Below are 17417 nucleotides of genomic sequence, written 5' to 3'. Positions count from 1 at the left end.
TATATTTTAATGCATAATTCACATGGAATTTCATATTACATTTATTATCTTGAAAAAGTTTCTGATTTTCTGCCCACAGTGATCTCATCTCGTCTCATTCACACCTCGACATGCCGGCAAAGATCTTGGATAGTTCACCGTCTAGTAGAAGTAGCCCCAAAAGAAAGACAGTGTGAGCAATAGTTATACTAAATTGACTCAAATATTACTCTAAGTGGCAAGAAAAACGATTACCAAGTCTCGGCATAAAGCTCAACCCCCCCCCCCCCCCACACTTGAACAATGGCAAGAGAGAGTCGATGAGATTATGGAGGAAATCACAGCCAGACTCCACCTGAACGTTGATCGACTGACCTGTGGGGACTGGTGATTCATTACTGGACACAAACAATGTGAATGTGAGTGAAATGGGGCATTTTGCATAATTCTGTTCAATTCACTTAATAGATATTTGTCTTTGAATCATTGGTACTGCCAAGATGCCATTCCTTACTTTGTTTTTGTTCTTACATGTAAAAGCAAAAAAGCAAAAAAAGGTTAATTCAGATGTGCATTTATTTAAATAAAAATGATAAAAACCAGAAAAAAACAACAGTCATCACACACACACACACACACACATTCCTGAGAGCTTCTTTATGAAAGAAGGTGCCCTCATTCCTAATTGCACATCCTGTCCAGGCCATCTTTTGTTTTGTTTTTTTCTAACTTTCATTGTTTTTTAAAGAATGATTTCACATGTTTCTACATCAGCTGAGCTTCTTTGGTTTGATTATTTGATTCATGAGAAAGATGTGTAAAGGGAATGCAGCTGTTTATTTGTTGTTGGTAAACCAAGGTTTTTTTTTTGTTGTTTTTTTTCCTTCTTTAAATGAAAAATGGACCCAAAAGCCAGATTCTGGGTCGTCGAGGCCCTTGCCGTCGACTGCCACCCACCAACATAGCACATATAAACATAAAGCTATTGAGTGGCATGCTTCACAAACAAGTATTTTCATGTTTCATGGGTGTATGCATGAGTGGACAGTGGGTGACTGAGTTGACGTAGCACATTTTCCATTACTTGTTTTATGGCCGAATCTTAGTTTTGTTGTAGCAACGGATGGCATCGTGTATCAGAGCGCAGGCACTGCCTGGATGCACGACATGGAATTGCAGAGATTGCAGAGTTGGAGGGGTCAAAGACTGAAGCAGAGACAATATAAGATAAGGTGTGACAGGGTGGAGGCTGGTGATATGTGCATGTTGCACCAAAAATGGACCCGACTGTGATAAATGCAACTTCTGGCATGACAACATTTTCCATGGCACGGTCATAAACACGCCAACAGTGCGACTTTGAAAATGTAATCGCTTACAAGCTACTCGTTGAATAATGAAATCAGTAACTAAGAGAATAAATGAGGTTTGTCACTTGTTCAGTGTATTTCTTTCAAGAAATGTTTAATTTGAAGGGAGACACTGAAACACCAAGAGTGTTCTTAAATCAGGAGTCACTGTATTGAATTAAAAAAAAAAAGAAGAAGCAGAAAATAAAACCACAAGTTTCAAATTGACATTTTTGAATGAAGACGTCTCAACGAACTGAACAAACTCGCATTCAGATATCAGATGTGACTTTGGGACGGTCATGTTCTGTCCGTTTTATTTTGTAGCACTGTATTAATCCCCAGAGGAGAAATTCCTTCCTGGATTGATCCGCCAGTAGCAGGTCCTGGTCCTGGTCCAGGTCCAGGTCCTGGTCCTGGTCCTGGTCCTGAGATATGTGAGAAAAAGTTCAAAGTGTGTCAGCAGAGCGAGAGGTACGGTGTAGCAGAATCTCTGACAATACTTTGTACTATTTTATTGAACAACATTTCGGGGTGGTGTTGAAAATCTATCCAGTCCCACAGTCAGGCTTCAAAGAGGGAAACCAGCTGTGAACTGGTGTGTGGCCCAAACAACAACATAACTCAAACTATCATGAAGGTGTTTTCAGGCCAGTTCATGAAAATAATTCAAGTGAATCGTGACAAAAAGCTTTCATTCATTCACAGATATAGAATCTATAGAATATACACAATCTGATCGCCAGAGTTGGCGTATGAAGCTGCTTTGCGAGTCTCCTGACGTAATTCTACAGGAATCGTCGCACCTCCATCTTTCCCAAGAAGCCAAGAACAATAAAGCCATAAACAGAATACACCATCATTTATGAAGGGAGACAGCCAATCTGAGGCGTGTAATCCAGCCCTGTTGTTAAACTGCTTTGGCCTGCTGCTGCAGTGTGGACTTCATTTATAAGAGATACGTCTTTAAAGTTAGACTTTTTGACCAATCCTCTCCGAGATGGGTTTTTCCTTTTCTTCCCCTAAATTCACATCCATTGGTTCTGACCGTTTCTTCCACCGTGTTAAACTAACAATCTGTGGGCTTGTTCAGGCTCAACACTCAGCAGTCTCATCATGGAGGCTGACAATCTTTGTCTGCAGGTAAGCGCCGAGTCACAAGGTTCCTGAAGTCAATACTAGACTTGTTCAAAAATATGGGCTCTGAAATGTATCATTCAACTCCACAAACAGTCCCTATCATCTGAATATGCCTCGATCCTGATTTAATCAGTGTGTTTACATAGGCTGCTATTATAAACGGCTGTAGAGCTGCGTTCTATCGTTCTACACCTCATTCCTCCTGATGTTGACGCGTTTGTTCAGACACGTCCAGAAACAAAGTGAAAGGAGCAGAAATTCACAATGTTGGAAAAATAAGCCCATGGCATTGTGTTTTCTCTCTCTCTGGCGTCTCCGAGGCTCCGGACTGAAACAAGACGGACATGGAAAAAAAAAAAACCAATAGAGCGACGAGGAGACCCAACTGTGGGAAAAAGAACCGGTTCTTTGTCTGTGCTCACTTAAGAACTGGTCCTGAACTAGAACCCGGTTCTTTCTGGTGGAAAAGCTCTGATTGTGTTTCTGTTGGCCGAAACTCTACGACGTTGAGTTAAACACTCGGTGCAACAACATACACAGACGAGAGCAAATCCAATAAAAGCCTTCAGCCGTTTCACAGTTTGATTCTGGAACACAAGATGCATCTTATCCCCCCCCCCCCCCCCCCCAACATGTGCCAATGAGGACTGGGGCTTGTACCACACCCAAGACAGATCACGGGTCGAACTCTGAACAAGAGCCTCGTACGATCACGCCTCACCACGTGTCTAACACACACGTCTGTGATGGAGTGACGAAGCTGGAGGAGTGCCAGGAAGGCAGAGCCGCCACCAGCCCCCCAGCAGGGCGCCTCGAACTGGCTGGAAGTGTCCGAGCAGGACTCTGAATTCTCAGAGTGAGCGCACCATTGGCAGTGCGCCAATGTTTCTGATGTTCCAGAAACATAAATTAATAAAGTCATCATCAAACGTTGCTCAAGACGAATGCTGTAAACCAGCAGGAGGAAGTCTTTTGTTCCCTTCAATGCCAGCACAATGCCAATTCCACGACCTTCACGTTACTTCACCATGTGTGTGTGTGTCATTGTGAACTGATTTCCATGTGCTTGGTGGTTTTCAGCAAGTTTTGGTAGATTTAGCTTTTTGTCTGCATTCATATTACCACAGATCGTCAGTGTCCAGACCTCACAATCACACACAATGTAGAAACATGTTATCTTTCTGTATCAGTGTATAAACATGTTATCTTTCTGTATCAGTGTATAAACATGTTATCTTTGTGTCAGTGTATAAACATATTATATTTCTGCATCAGTGTATTAACATGTTATCTTTCTGTATCAGTGTATCAACATATTGTATTTCTGTATCAGTGCATTAACATATTATATTTCTGCATCAGTGTATTATCATGTTATCTTTCTGTATCAGTGTATTAAAACAAATACTATCTTTCCGTATCTGATTGCCAGCATGTAGTCAGGTTGTATTTTTTTTGTCAATGCCTCATGAAGTAATAGGATATTATTTGTAATGCATTCTCAGAGAAGCCGGAGCAGGAAAACAGTCGTACTGAATAGATACAATGGGATTTTACATTTTGGTCAGATTGTTTTTTTGGTTTTTTTAATCAAAACAGGATAAAAGAAGATAGAAGACGAGGGAGATGGTGGTGGACTTGAGGAGGAACCAGCCCCTGCCCTCTCCAGTCAGCATCAGTGGGAAGGACGTGGACTTGGTGGACTCCTATAAGTACCTGGGTGTCACACTGGACCATAAACTGGACTGGTCCACCAACACACAGGTTCTACAAGAAGGGCCTGAGCCGGCTCTACTTCCTGAGGAGGCTCAGGTCCTTTAATGTCTGCAACAAGATGCTGCAGATGTTCTATCAGTCTGTCGTTGCAAGCACCATCTTCTTTGCTGCGGTGTCCTGGGGTGTCCTGCGGTGTCCTGCGGTGTCCTGCGGTGTCCTGCGGTGTCCTGGGGTGTCCTGGGGTGTCCTGGGGTGTCCTGCGGTGTCCTGGGGTGTCCTGGGGTGCGGGCATCAAGGCAAAGGACGCCAACAGACTGAACACACTGATCAGGAAGGCAGAGTCTGTTGTTGGCTCCAAGCTTGTCACCCTGGAGGAGGTGTTGGAGGACAGGATGCTGGCAAAACTGCTAGCAATCATGGACAACCCGCCCCCCCCCCCCCCCCCACAAGACACTGGACCAGCTGAAGAGCAGCTTCAGCAATAGACTGATTCAACCTGCTGCTCGAAGGAACGCTACAGGAAGTCCTTCCTCCCCACGGCAATAAGACTTTTTAACTCGTCTACCTCCGTCAGAGCCTCATTATAGCTACTCACGCTCATTTCTTAAGTTATGTCCTACCCAGATATTTTTATATTGTATATTAGTATATTTTTATTCCCTACTTTTTATATTCTATTCCATTGTATTTTATAAACCAGAATGCTGCAACAAAACAATTTCCCTTCAGGGATTAATAAAGTCATCTATCTATCTATCTAATAGGTTTTATTTAAAGTGTCTCTGAAATGCCTTTGAGTCAAGTTGCGCTGCTGCAGTACACCAGACTTCCTCCTCTTCCTCACATTATGAAGGCATTCAGAGTGTTCTCGTCAGAAGCTTTTCATTTCAAATATCTACAAAATCTAAACCCTTAAAATGATCATTTTATTAAGCTCTGTTACACCTAATAAATGTTGATTAATCACAGCTTCTGCTCAGAAAAGAGAAACATAAAGTAATGGTGGAAGAAGTTTTCCCTGGAACAAAGAACTGTGTGAAAGCAGGTCACGGACGTCCCAGAATCATTTCTCCAGAAAACATAACCAACAGGGTTTTTGAAGTTCCACGCCTTCATTCCCATTTGGAGCAGTTGAATAACACCCACCGGTTCAACGTACAAGAAGTACTGGAACCATTTCAAACCAGTGCAGAATTTTAACAGTGGCTCATTGTATAATAAGGACTGGCAACAATGCAACGTTACTATAAAAAGATCAACCTTTGAAATCTTCCTCTCTGCGCCGCAACAGCTTCAGAGGCACCATGAAAGGGTTGAGAAGCGGGACGTCCATCCCGCCCTCTGATTGGCTGCCGGCTTCACGTGGCTGCAGGTTCTCGTGTGTGCTTTGAGGAGGAGCGGAGGTGTGCTGACCCCCCGGGTCGGGCGCCGCCTGCGCCCTCGCCTGGAGGCAAAGTCCCTCCCTCAGGTCATGAAATGTTTGTTTTGCGGAGCTGGAGTCGGGGGCGGAGAAACACCGGTACACCTGAGACACAGAGAACACACCTGTCAGCTTAACGCCGAGCCTCACTCTGGAAAACTCATCTCGACCTCTGGCCAACATGTGACTGCTTTATCTTTGGAGACGTTACACAATGTGACGCACACACACACACACACACACACACACACGAGATCGGGGGTGTAAACATGTGAGCACAGTCAAGATATGAGCATACTCAAAATCATGATCAATTTGGTAAAGAAGTTCCTTCAAGGGGATTAATACAGTAAAATAAAATCAACATTAAATTAAAAAAATGTGTAATACGAGGACAGATCATCAGTTTGACAGATGAAACTTGAACACCGTCCACCTGAACACGCTACATCCAGTGTCCATATGCGGCCATTTTGTTTTTATTTGTTTTCAACATGTTGAAAGCATTTTCACCACAGTGTGATGTCATGTCAAATTTAGAATGAGTGTAAAAGAATCTCATTCAACCATTAAGGATGATTTACTGACCAACTCAAATCACAACACAAACATACAGTGACACAGGAAGTGGTGAGACCCGGGTGAGGTGGGTGTACCCGGGTGGAGGTGGGTAGAGGTGGGTGTACCTGGGTGAGGTGGGTGTACCTGGGTGAGGTGGGTGTACCTGGGTGAAGTGGGTGGAGGTGGAGGTGGGTGTACCTGGGTGAGATGGGTGGAGGTGGAGGTGGGTGTACCTGGGTGTGGTGGGTGGAGGTGGGTGTACCTGGGTGAGGTGGGTGGAGGTGGAGGTGGGTGTACCTGGGTGAGGTGGGTGGAGGTGGGTGTACCTGGGTGAGATGGGTGGAGGTGGAGGTGGGTGTACCTGGGTGTGGTGGGTGGAGGTGGGTGTACCTGGGTGAGGTGGGTGGAGGTGGAGGTGGGTGTACCTGGGTGAGGTGGGTGGAGGTGGAGGTGGAGGTGGGTGTACCTGGGTGAGGTGGGTGGAGGTGGAGGTGGAGGTGAGTGTACCTGGGTGAGGTGGGTGGAGGTGGAGGTGGGTGTACCTGGGTGAGGTGGGTGGAGGTGGAGGTGGAGGTGGGTGTACCTGGGTGAGGTGGGTGGAGGTGGAGGTGGAGGTGAGTGTACCTGGGTGAGGTGGGTGGAGGTGGAGGTGGAGGTGGGCGTACCTGGGTGAGGTGGGTGGAGGTGGAGGTGGGTGTACCTGGGTGAGGTGGGTGGAGGTGGAGGTGGAGGTGGGTGTACCTGGGTGAGGTGGGTGGAGGTGGAGGTGGAGGTGGGTGAACCTGGGTGAGGTGGGTGGAGGTGGAGGTGGGTGTACCTGGATGAGGTGTTTGCGCAGCTGGTTGCAGTCCAGCAGCCGCAGCTCTTCGGGCAAAGACATGAGCAGGTCCAGCACAATGGCACTCTCTGGAAACAGGAGTTCATTATAAAGCAGCAAACTTCACACAATCTTTCCTACAAGAGACAAACAGGAGGAAGCTTCACCGTGACGACTGCACTGAGGAATAAAACTAAACAAGGCTAAAGACAGGAAGAGGAAACAGTACCTGAGCTCAGACACACCCGTGAGGTACGGTACTTCTTTGTACTACATAGGCTGTGACATTTTATTATAGTCAATTCAGCAATTTAATTAACATGAATGTATGTTGTGTATTTTATACATTATTTCATTTGAAGTAAGACAGTAGAAAACATTACTGAAATGATGCTACTGGATGTATTACACACAGTTTGATTACTCGAAGTAGCAGCTGATGTAAAAACTGTCATTGTCTAAGAGATTCTGGTGAAATATATTAGAGACCAGTTGATATACCACAAATAAATCTTCCTGATGTTTCTTTGTTCAGATTCATCCAGGGTGGAACTCACACCCATGGGGGGGTGGGGGGGGGGGGGTACTCACCCATGGGAGTGAGCAGGTGGAACTCACTGGGCTCCTGGATTCTACTGAGGAAGCAGTAGAGCCTCTCAAAGTCCACCATGTCTTTGCCCCCGACTGTCCTCGAAGTGTCTTCTGTGGAGGACTGATGAGCTGTGGTGGGGGGAGTGGAGGAGGAGGAGGCAGGCGGTGTAGTGAGCGGTCGGGGGGCTGTGGTGGGGGGATTGGAGGAGGAGGAGGAGGCAGGCGGTGTAGTGAGCGGTCGGAGGGCTGTGGTGGGGGGATTGGAGGAGGAGGAGGATGAGGCAGGAGGTGTAGTGAGCGGTCGGAGTGCTGTGGTGGGGGGATTGGAGGAGGAGGAGGAGGCAGGCGGTGTAGTGAGCGGTCGGGGGGCTGTGGTGGGGGGATTGGAGGAGGAGGAGGAGGAGGCAGGCGGTGTAGTGAGCGGTCGGGGGGCTGTGGTGGGGGGATTGGAGGAGGAGGAGGAGGCAGGCGGTGTAGTGAGCGGTCGGAGGGCTGTGGAGGGGTGGGGTCTGTGAGGTTCGGTGGAGGGGGGGTGCTGAAACTGCTGAGGTGGGCCAAGGCCAGCATGGGCCACAGCGGTCGGGACTTGAACCACTGTAGCGAGTGTTGGTAGCAGAGTCGTGATCTGGAGTGGGCAGGTCCTTCTGGTTCCAGGATAGTTTACTACAGGAAGCAGGAAACATGCCGGATTAGAGCCAACATCTGAGTTCTGAGGACACTTTCATCTCAGAAAGTCACAGAAACACTAATAGCTAGTGAGACGAGGCGTCCGTCTACACTGTGTTGGAAGGGCAGTAAGTCGGACCTGCTCCTTCTAGCAGGACTGTCCTTTGTCACCGGTTCTGTTCATTACTTACATGGACAGAATCTCTAGGCACAGCCAAGGACCAGAGGGGATCCGGATTGGGGTCTACAGGATCTCATCTCTGCTTTTTTGCAGATGATGTGGTTCTGTTGGCTCCATCAAACCTGGACCTTCAGCGTGCACTGGCGCGGTTCACAGCCGAGTGTGAAGCAGCTGGGATGAAGATCAGCACCTCTAAATCCGAGGCCATGGTTCTCGACTGGAAAAAGGTGGCTTGCCCCCTCCAGGTCGGTGGAGAGACCTTGTCACAGGTGGAGGGGTTCAAGTATCTCGGGGTCTTGTTCACGAGTGGGGGAAAGATGGAGCGTGAGATCGACAGGCGGACCGATACAGCGTCTGCAGTCATGCGGACGTTGTATCGGTCCGTCGTGGTGAAGAAGGAGCTGAGCCAAAAAGCGAAGCTCTCAATTTACCGGTCGATCTTCGTTCCTACCCTCACCTATGGTCATGAACTATGGGTCATGACCGAAAGAACAAGATCCCGGATACAAGCGGCTGAAATGAGCTTCCTTCGTAGGGTGGCTGGGCGTACCCTTAGAGATAGGGTGAGGAGCTCAGTCACCCTTAGAGATAGGGGGAGGAGCTCAGTCACCCTTAGAGATAGGGGGAGGAGCTCAGTCACCCTTAGAGATAGGGTGAGGAGCTCAGTCACCCTTAGAGATAGGGGGAGGAGCTCAGTCACCCTTAGAGATAGGGTGAGGAGCTCAGTCACCCTTAGAGATAGGGTGAGGAGCTCAGTCACTCTTAGAGATAGGGTGAGGAGCTCAGTCACCCTTAGAGATAGGGTGAGGAGCTCAGTCACCCTTAGAGATAGGGTGAGGAGCTCAGTCACTCTTAGAGATAGGGTGAGGAGCTCAGTCACTCTTAGAGATAGGGTGAGGAGCTCAGTCACCAGGGAGGAGCTCGGAGTAGAGCCGCTGCTCCTCCACATCCAGAGGAGCCAGCTAAGGCAGCTAAGGGAGCTCGGGCATCTGTTTGAGATGGACGCGTCCCCAGGGAGGTGTTCCATCATGTCCCTCCGGTAGGACGCCTCAGGGCAGACCTTGGACACGCTGGAGGGACAATGTCTCTCTATGGCCTGGGAACGCCTTGGGGTGTCACCGGAAGAGCTGGAGGAAGTGTCTGGGGTGAGGGAAGTCTGGGCAACTCTGCTTAGACTGCTGCCCCAGTGACCCGGCCTGGATAAATGGTAAATAATGGATGGATGGATGTGTGTGTAGGAAGATCCAGCCCCAACACGTGATGTTACTTTTGAAGTGAAGGAACAGATTCTAAATCAATTATTCATGAACATTTTAGCAGAGCAGCCGTCTGCTGCTGTTCTGGAAGAAAACCCAGCGGTGGACCAAGGTCCCCTGTGCTCAGGGGACATGCAGAGACGATCGCTACATCCTCATAAAAATAGAGATTATCTTTGGGCGTAGCTTGCGTTCAGATTATCCTTCACCAATAAAAATGTCTGTGAACTCTTGACAGCTCCTCACATCCACAAACAGTAAATGTACTTCAAGACAATAAAAGATTTCATCACACTGACTGGACATGAAGCCACAATAAGTTTGGAACCACTGAAGCCTAACTGTAGGGGGCAGTGCTGAGCTGAGTATCACTTTGTGCTTTCCACTGCAATAAAAGTTTTAGTGCATCAGATAAGTCAGTCCCAATCATTTAAAATGTGATACAAGCACCATACTTGGCATGAATACCCCTGAGGGGCAACTTAAAAATGATATGCATTCAAAAATACACTGGCCACCTGAAATCTAAGAAGGCAGCAGTTTTCCACAGGTTTGTCATGCTGACTTCTTCCCTTTATCACAGACTCCTGATACATCAGAACAACATAATTACTCTGCTTTTCTCTGGTCCTATGGAAGAATGAAGACCATGCACAGGAATCTATTTGATGATTTTGTCCTTGTCCAAATGCCAGCAGCAAACCAGGGCTGGCGGCTCACAGTGACGTCAACACGCGTCATTGTCTTTGACAATCAGAACTTTGCTGCCCTCTTCTGTCGCATCATGGCATAGAGGAAGACGCTTGTCAGCTTCTTCAACCACTACGAGACAACACGGTCGTCTTCTCTGCTCACAATGACTGTACGGGGCGGCAACGGTTCTTCTGAGACAGGAAGTTGAACAGCTCAGTTGTGTTCGTCATCGTCTCTCCAGAAGTTCTTAGTTATGTTAGTAGTTTTTCAGAAAATTCAAAAATCTGATTCTTTGTGGTCTAAAATGTAGGATTCAGGACCAGAATCATCCAAACTGGCCAAGTCCGTGCATTTTTACTGTCAAAAGTCATATTTTGCTCTTGATTATGGGCAACATGTTCAAGAGCGTCTGGCTACAGGACCTCCACTGTCGACAGGAAGTGCTCATTCAAAATAAAATGCGAGATTTGAAATGCCGAAATGTTCGTGGAAAATTCTGAATTAGTCAATATTAAAAACTGTTTTCATCCCTTTTTCTCTATATAGCATGTGTACCCTGAATAGTCATGCCTATAGATGATCGTATATTATACTATTTCTGAATGTATATTATACGATCACTTATGGCCACAAATGATTGTACAATAAACCATCATGCAATCAGTAATAGTATCTTCCATGCGGTATTTTTTATATGTAGAAAATGCAGTCCATATAGTCTTAGGATATAAATTAATAGAAAATCAAATCATGACTTGAACAGTTTATGATTACGATGTGAAGAAACATAGGTCTATATTCCCACTTTTAAGAGTTTAATCCTTTATACATGTCATTGTTTGTTTCAAACATGCACAAAATCAAACAAACAGTTCATAATCAAGATATCTCAACAAACTGAATGAATGAATGAATGAAAGCAGAACTATTCAATCTGTTGCAATGTCTGAAAAGGGGACGGAAGAATTAGAACTTATCAAGCGTATTGTTTTTGAAAAGTAACTCCAAAGTGGTATTTGTTTAAAGTTTGGTGCTTGTACCACAACGATCCACCTCAAGTCAATTATGTTTCTGCTGTACTATATAAACGTTATGAGAAATTGAAAGAATACTTTTACATTTGACCTGATTCTGAAAAGCCTCCCTGAAATCTTCACGGACGTACGTCTTCAAATATTTTTCTTTGCTAAATGTAAACAAAGCCACAGACATGTTTCAACGTTACTTTCAACCCTCATCAGGCACATTTCTCTACAAACTGAAGTTCCTGGGAACTCAAAGGTTTTAATCCAGTCGAGTCCAAATAAAGAGAAGGATCAAACACGAGAGCATTTTGAACACAGACCCTGAGACACAACTCGTGTGTTTAGATCTATTTGAAGCATTTAATTGGAAGCTTCAACACCTGGATCATCTCTCTATATTATTCATCTGCGACACAAACCTTCGTCAAAACAGACGTGAAAATAGAACCATCATGAAGTAGGAATACGACTCGGTTAGGAAACCAGTCATGGTCAGTCTTGTGCCTGTGCGGTGGTGTGAGGAGTCCGAGCGTCAACTGGACACCGAAAACAAAAGATATCGTCGCTGATGTCCCCACCTGGGACCGCCAGCGAATAACAACTGAGCTTTCATCAACGCTGCAACGCTTGCCTGTAAAAAAGGGCCGTCAGCAGCTGCAGGAAAGTGAGCGATCAGCCTCCTCTGTGTATCCTCCTGTCACCGTTTGATCTCTCTGCTTTGTGGGCCTGGCTGAGTGGATTCTTTAGACTGAGGATCCATGGGAATCAAACCAGGACGTCAACCAGGAAGCCCAGTACGATGAGGTGTCGCTTCTATGGTTTTGTCCTGTTCGACCACTGACCCACTGAGTGGGTCTGCATGTTTTACCTGAGGGTGACGGCTGAGGCCTGACAGTGGGGGGCCGCCCAGCAGGGTCTATAGGAGGGCAAGAGTTCCTCAGAGTACAAGGCTCTATAGACGACACCTTCAGCACCTGACACAGGAAACACACACACACACACACACACACACGTCTTTTAAACTGTGAGTTTCATGGAGGAATATTAACTTATCTTATTCGACAGCTGACTTCCATGCCTCATCTAGATTTCATCTGCTCACTTTTACCTTCAATGTGGTTCAAACTAGCACCTGCGCCCTCTGGTGGTGTGGAGGTGAACAGACCAACACATACGTGGTCTCCTGAAGCGTTTCAGTCCAACACTCACTACGTGTCAGAGCTGCTGCCATCTTTCCACCCAGAGGTTGTCATTGACTGAGTTCAAGATGCTGCATAGAGCAGAGCTTTGGTGGAAACCTGAAGAAGCTTTCATCTCCGAACAGTGAATGAACCAACTGGGAGGGAGTCCAGCGACCGGCTGGTCAATGACCAGTCTGGTAGTACCTGAGAGAAGGCGGCGGAGATGGCCTCTCCATGACTTCCTGTCACCTCAGCGGCGAGCTGCATCCACCTCTCGATGGGCTTCATGGCGCGCTGCTCCTCCCGCATCGCCCTCTGGAACCGGTCAGCCGTGGTGGAGACCACCAGCTTCTTCAGATTCTCCACCACAGAGCGGATCTGAAGGTCACACAGAGCTTCAGCTTCTGAGCATGAGGGGGACGTACGTTACAAGTTCAGTTTGTCCAATGAGATTAACTGATGATGCAACAAGCTACCCTTCATTCACCCTGCCGCCACTAGAGGGAGCTACAGAGGTGCACACAGCAGTACTAACCAGTACTGCAGCAGTACAGCAAGTGCGCAGTAAAGTCCCTACAGCAGTACTCAAGCACTGCAGCGATACTCAAGTGCTGCTGTGTGAACTTCTGTAGCGCCCTCTCGTGGCCGGAGGGTGAATGACAGGTGACTTTTAGGATCATCAGTTACTCTTGCTGGACAAACAACGTGGGGTACGTCTGAAATGTCCCTCCTAGGAAACACTAAAGCATCCTTTAGAACCTCCTTTAACCTAGGAAACACTGATGCTTCCTTTAGAGCCTCCTTTAGCCTAGGAAACACTAAAGCTTCCTTTAGAACCTCCTTTAGCCTAGGAAACACTGATGCTTCCTTTAGAACCTCCTTTAGCCTAGGAAACACTGATGCTTCCTTTAGAGCCTCCTTTAGCCTAGGAAACACTGATGCTTCCTTTAGAGCCTCCTTTAGCCTAGGAAACACTAAAGCTTCCTTTAGAGCCTCCTTTAGCCTAGGAAACACTGATGCTTCCTTTAGAGCCTCCTTTAGCCTAGGAAACACTGACGCTTCCTCTAGAACCTCCTTTAGCCTAGGAAACACTGATGCTTCCTTTAGAGCCTCCTTTAGCCTAGGAAACACTAAAGCTTCCTTTAGAGCCTCCTTTAGCCTAGGAAACACTGATGCTTCCTTTAGAGCCTCCTTTAGCCTAGGAAACACTAAAGCTTCCTTTAGAGCCTCCTTTAGCCTAGGAAACACTGATGCTTCCTTTAGAGCCTCCTTTAGCCTAGGAAACACTGACGCTTCCTCTAGAACCTCCTTTAGCCTAGGAAACACTGATGCTTCCTTTAGAGCCTCCTTTAGCCTAGGAAACACTAAAGCTTCCTTTAGAACCTCCTTTAGCCTAGGACACACTGATGCTTCCTTTAGAGCCTCCTTTAGCCTAGGAAACACTGACGCTTCCTCTAGAACCTCCTTTAGCCTAGGAAACACTGATGCTTCCTTTAGAGCCTCCTTTAGCCTAGGAAACACTAAAGCTTCCTTTAGAACCTCCTTTAGCCTAGGAAACACTGATGCTTCCTTTAGAGCCTCCTTTAGCCTAGGAAACACTGACGCTTCCTCTAGAACCTCCTTTAGCCTAGGACACACTGATGCTTCCTTTAGAGCCTCCTTTAGCCTAGGAAACACTAAAGCTTCCTTTAGAACCTCCTTTAGCCTAGGACACACTGATGCTTCCTTTAGAGCCTCCTTTAGCCTAGGAAACACTAAAGCTTCCTTTAGAACCTCCTTTAGCCTAGGAAACACTAATGCTTCCTTTAGAGCCTCCTTTAGCCTAGGAAACACTAAAGCTTCCTTTAGAACCTCCTTTAGCCTAGGAAACACTAATGCTTCCTTTAGAGCCTCCTTTAGCCTAGGAAACACTGACGCTTCCTCTAGAACCTCCTTTAGCCTAGGAAACACTGATGCTTCCTTTGGAGCCTCCTTCAGCCTAGGAAACACTGATGCTTCCTTTGGAGCCTCCTTTAGCCTAGGAAACACTGATGCTTCCTTTGAAGCCTCCTTCACCCTAGGAAACATTGATGCTTCCTTTAGCCTAGGAAACACTGATGCTTCCTTAAGAGCCTCCTTTAGCCTAGGAAACACTGATGCTTCCTTTACCAAAGGAGAGCAGCTCATGCTGCCCCACAATTCCTTGCAGCAACAACATTTAAAGGGCCGGCTCATCGTAGCGTTCAGGGAAACTCAGGATGAAAAGGAGCAGATCATGTAAGTTACCAAAGCAATGATCTGCTGGAACCACTGGAAATCCTCTGAAACCCAAATGAGCTTTTTATCGTCCATTTTCAGAAACTTGTAGTTCTTTCCTCGCCACGGCAGACGTCACTGACTTGCACCGCCGTCGCTTTATTATGATGTCACTAAGTGAAAGTGTCTGACTGCCACACTAACGTGATCGCCTTTCACTAACTCCTTTAAGGAGCCTCAGACCACCTTTCCTTAACTCCTTTAGGAAGCCTAGTAACACCTTTCCTTAACTCCCCTTAGAAGCCTTCTAACACCTTTCTTTAACTCCTTCAGGAAGCCTCCTAACACCTTTCCTTAACTCCTTTAGGAAGCCTCCTAACACGTTTCCTCTACTCCTTTAGGAAGCCTCCTAAAACCTTTCCTTAACCCCGCGATGTCATCCAGGTAAAGTCAATAGATAAGGAGAAAGGAGGGAGTTTTCGGACGTACCCCTGGTATTTTGTAAATTCAGATCTTTGCCCCTCTGTTGGCTGCTTCTGGACCGCGGTCCGTCTGCTGGGCCGCCCCGGGTCAGACTTCCAGCAAAGGCCGGAGACAACACTGACGTCTACACCTCTGTATTCTTCTGATGTTTATGTGATCAAATACATTAAAACGGGTGATTCAGTGTCAGAAGATTCTGTCTGCAGTTCTATCTGTACATCATTTAAGCACAAATGCAGTTTTCATCAATGAAAGATTTCAAGACTTGGAAAATGCAGTTGGAGTCATTTCAACTGACAAAAGGATCTAACTGGGATCTGGGGGAAAAAAGTGACTCTTGATTTTTTTTTTTTTTTTAATCTTGTGTGTCTAGTGCAGTGCTTCTCAAATGGTGGGGCGAGCCCCCCTGGGGGGGCGTGGTGGGGTGTCAGGGGAGGCGTGAGGCAGGCGCAACTTTCAGTATTAGTGTCTTTATTCATGCTTGAAGGATTAAAAAAAGGGCCTCCAGCTCATTTTATTAAGTTATTTTGATAATCAGGCGATTGTATGCAGAATGCTGGTGCCAGCAACTCATACAGTGGTTTATACAGATAAATACATAAATATTATCAGGTTCTCAATGGTAGTACAATTCGGGGAGGGGGGGGGGGGGGGCTGAAAAAAATGCTGTCCTCTAGGGGGGGCGTGACAGAAAATAATTGAGAACCACTGGTCTAGTGTGTGTGTGGCGTGAGCAATCAACATTCATGAAAACTAATTCACGTTTGTGGTTGAGTTCTTGTTGCTGCAGATGACGTCAGTCACACACACACCCATTGAACTTACTTGTGTTTTAAATAAATACATGTATTTATTTTGTTCTCTACTTCGTGACGAACTGGAGGATGATGGGTGTTTTGGAGCTCGGTGTTTCTAAACTCTGCCAGAGGGTGTCGGTTACCTCGGACGGCGGGTGGTTGGGCAGTTTGGACTCCAGCAGGGAGTAGTCGACGTCCCGGTGAGGCTCTGCGGTCTTGTGGAGGGCTTTCAGAGCTTTCAGGAGCTTTTGCTGCTCTCCGCGCTTCCACGGACACGCTACTCTGCTCGCGCGCCGCGGCGCCTCCTCGGCCACCGCGATGCGTGACGGCATTTTCCGAATGCGTGGAGGCGGCTTCATCGTGACCAGGACCGACCGGAAGTACTTTCTGTCCTCTGTCCGGTCCTCTGTCCGGTCCTCTGCTCGGTCCTCTGTCCGGTCCTCTGCTCGGTCCTCTCTTCGGCCCTCTGTCAACATATGTTTGGATGCTCCATATTAGCGCGACACTTCCGCTGGCTGGCACACCTTCACAATAAAAGTGAATTTTTCATACTTATTTGCAATTCAAACGGGATTTATTTTAGAGCTGATGCTCTGAGTGAGATGATACATGAAATGTTGAAATGTAATAGAACAGAAGAATAGACATACTTTCTTGTCACTCTAACAATGTTAAAGCACATGTATTTACTTTTTAATCTTGTGACGATAATTATTCTCTTGTTCCTTTGGAACATTCTTTACAAATCTGCCTCATGTCATGGAAATAAGCACAAGTTGATAAATTAACCATCCAAATGGATTTTCTCCACCTGCCCATTATATTGAAAACAAGGAGTTTTCAAAATAATGAAAGTAGGGCTTAAATAATACGTCCGCCACCATCCTTCACTTGATTGTTTTGAAAATGACTGTACTTTCACACAGCTAGTGGATCGATGACACGTATCATTGATACTTATCAACACACTTGTGAGCAAATACAATCAGATGCTAATTTAGTCATGTCTTGGGCTATCTTTCCAAGCAGCGAAACATTTCCCCCAACAAACTCCACGACTCAGGATCCTCAGGTGTACGACATTTATTGAGTGCTTAAAAGTTTGTGAATCTAGAAAACAACACTAAGTAAACAATTCCATAAACTGAAAACAAACAAACAGAATTCGAGAAGTAATAGTAAAGAAATCCATATTGTGCTTGTTCTTTTTCCTTTCAAACATTTTGTCATTCTTGCTCATGTGGAAGTAATGGATTTTCTCTGTATAAAACTTGTATTTGGCACTGTCTTTGTTTACATTTGGCACTACATGAATAAAGTCTAGTTA

At 46.3% G+C, this 17417-nt stretch overlaps 1 protein-coding gene across 2 annotated transcripts; it reads right to left on the bottom strand.

Annotated features, from left to right (window-relative positions):
- Nucleotides 1-1346: 1346 nt before the first annotated feature.
- Nucleotides 1347-16575, bottom strand: LOC308147130 (uncharacterized protein). Of its 2 annotated transcripts, none has more exons than XM_080519217.1 (7): nt 16234-16575; nt 12780-12953; nt 12263-12368; nt 7574-8236; nt 6983-7071; nt 5445-5709; nt 1347-1756 (listed from the first exon to the last, which is right to left on the bottom strand). In XM_080519217.1, exons 1-7 carry the CDS (start codon nt 16564-16566, stop codon nt 1629-1631), a joined length of 1758 nt encoding a protein of 585 aa, XP_080375343.1. In that variant the 5' UTR covers nt 16567-16575; the 3' UTR covers nt 1347-1628. The 2 variants fall into 2 exon arrangements, with proteins under 2 accessions (XP_080375343.1, XP_080375344.1); XM_080519218.1 differs by having other exon boundaries at nt 7601-8236.
- Nucleotides 16576-17417: the final 842 nt, after the last annotated feature.

The sequence above is a fragment of the Blennius ocellaris genome, assembly GCF_963422515.1.
Source record: "Blennius ocellaris genome assembly, chromosome: 23".
Classification (NCBI taxonomy): Eukaryota; Metazoa; Chordata; class Actinopteri; order Blenniiformes; family Blenniidae; genus Blennius; species Blennius ocellaris.
The sequence above is the reverse complement of the archived record's forward strand: the minus strand, read 5'-3'. Positions and strand labels throughout refer to the sequence as shown.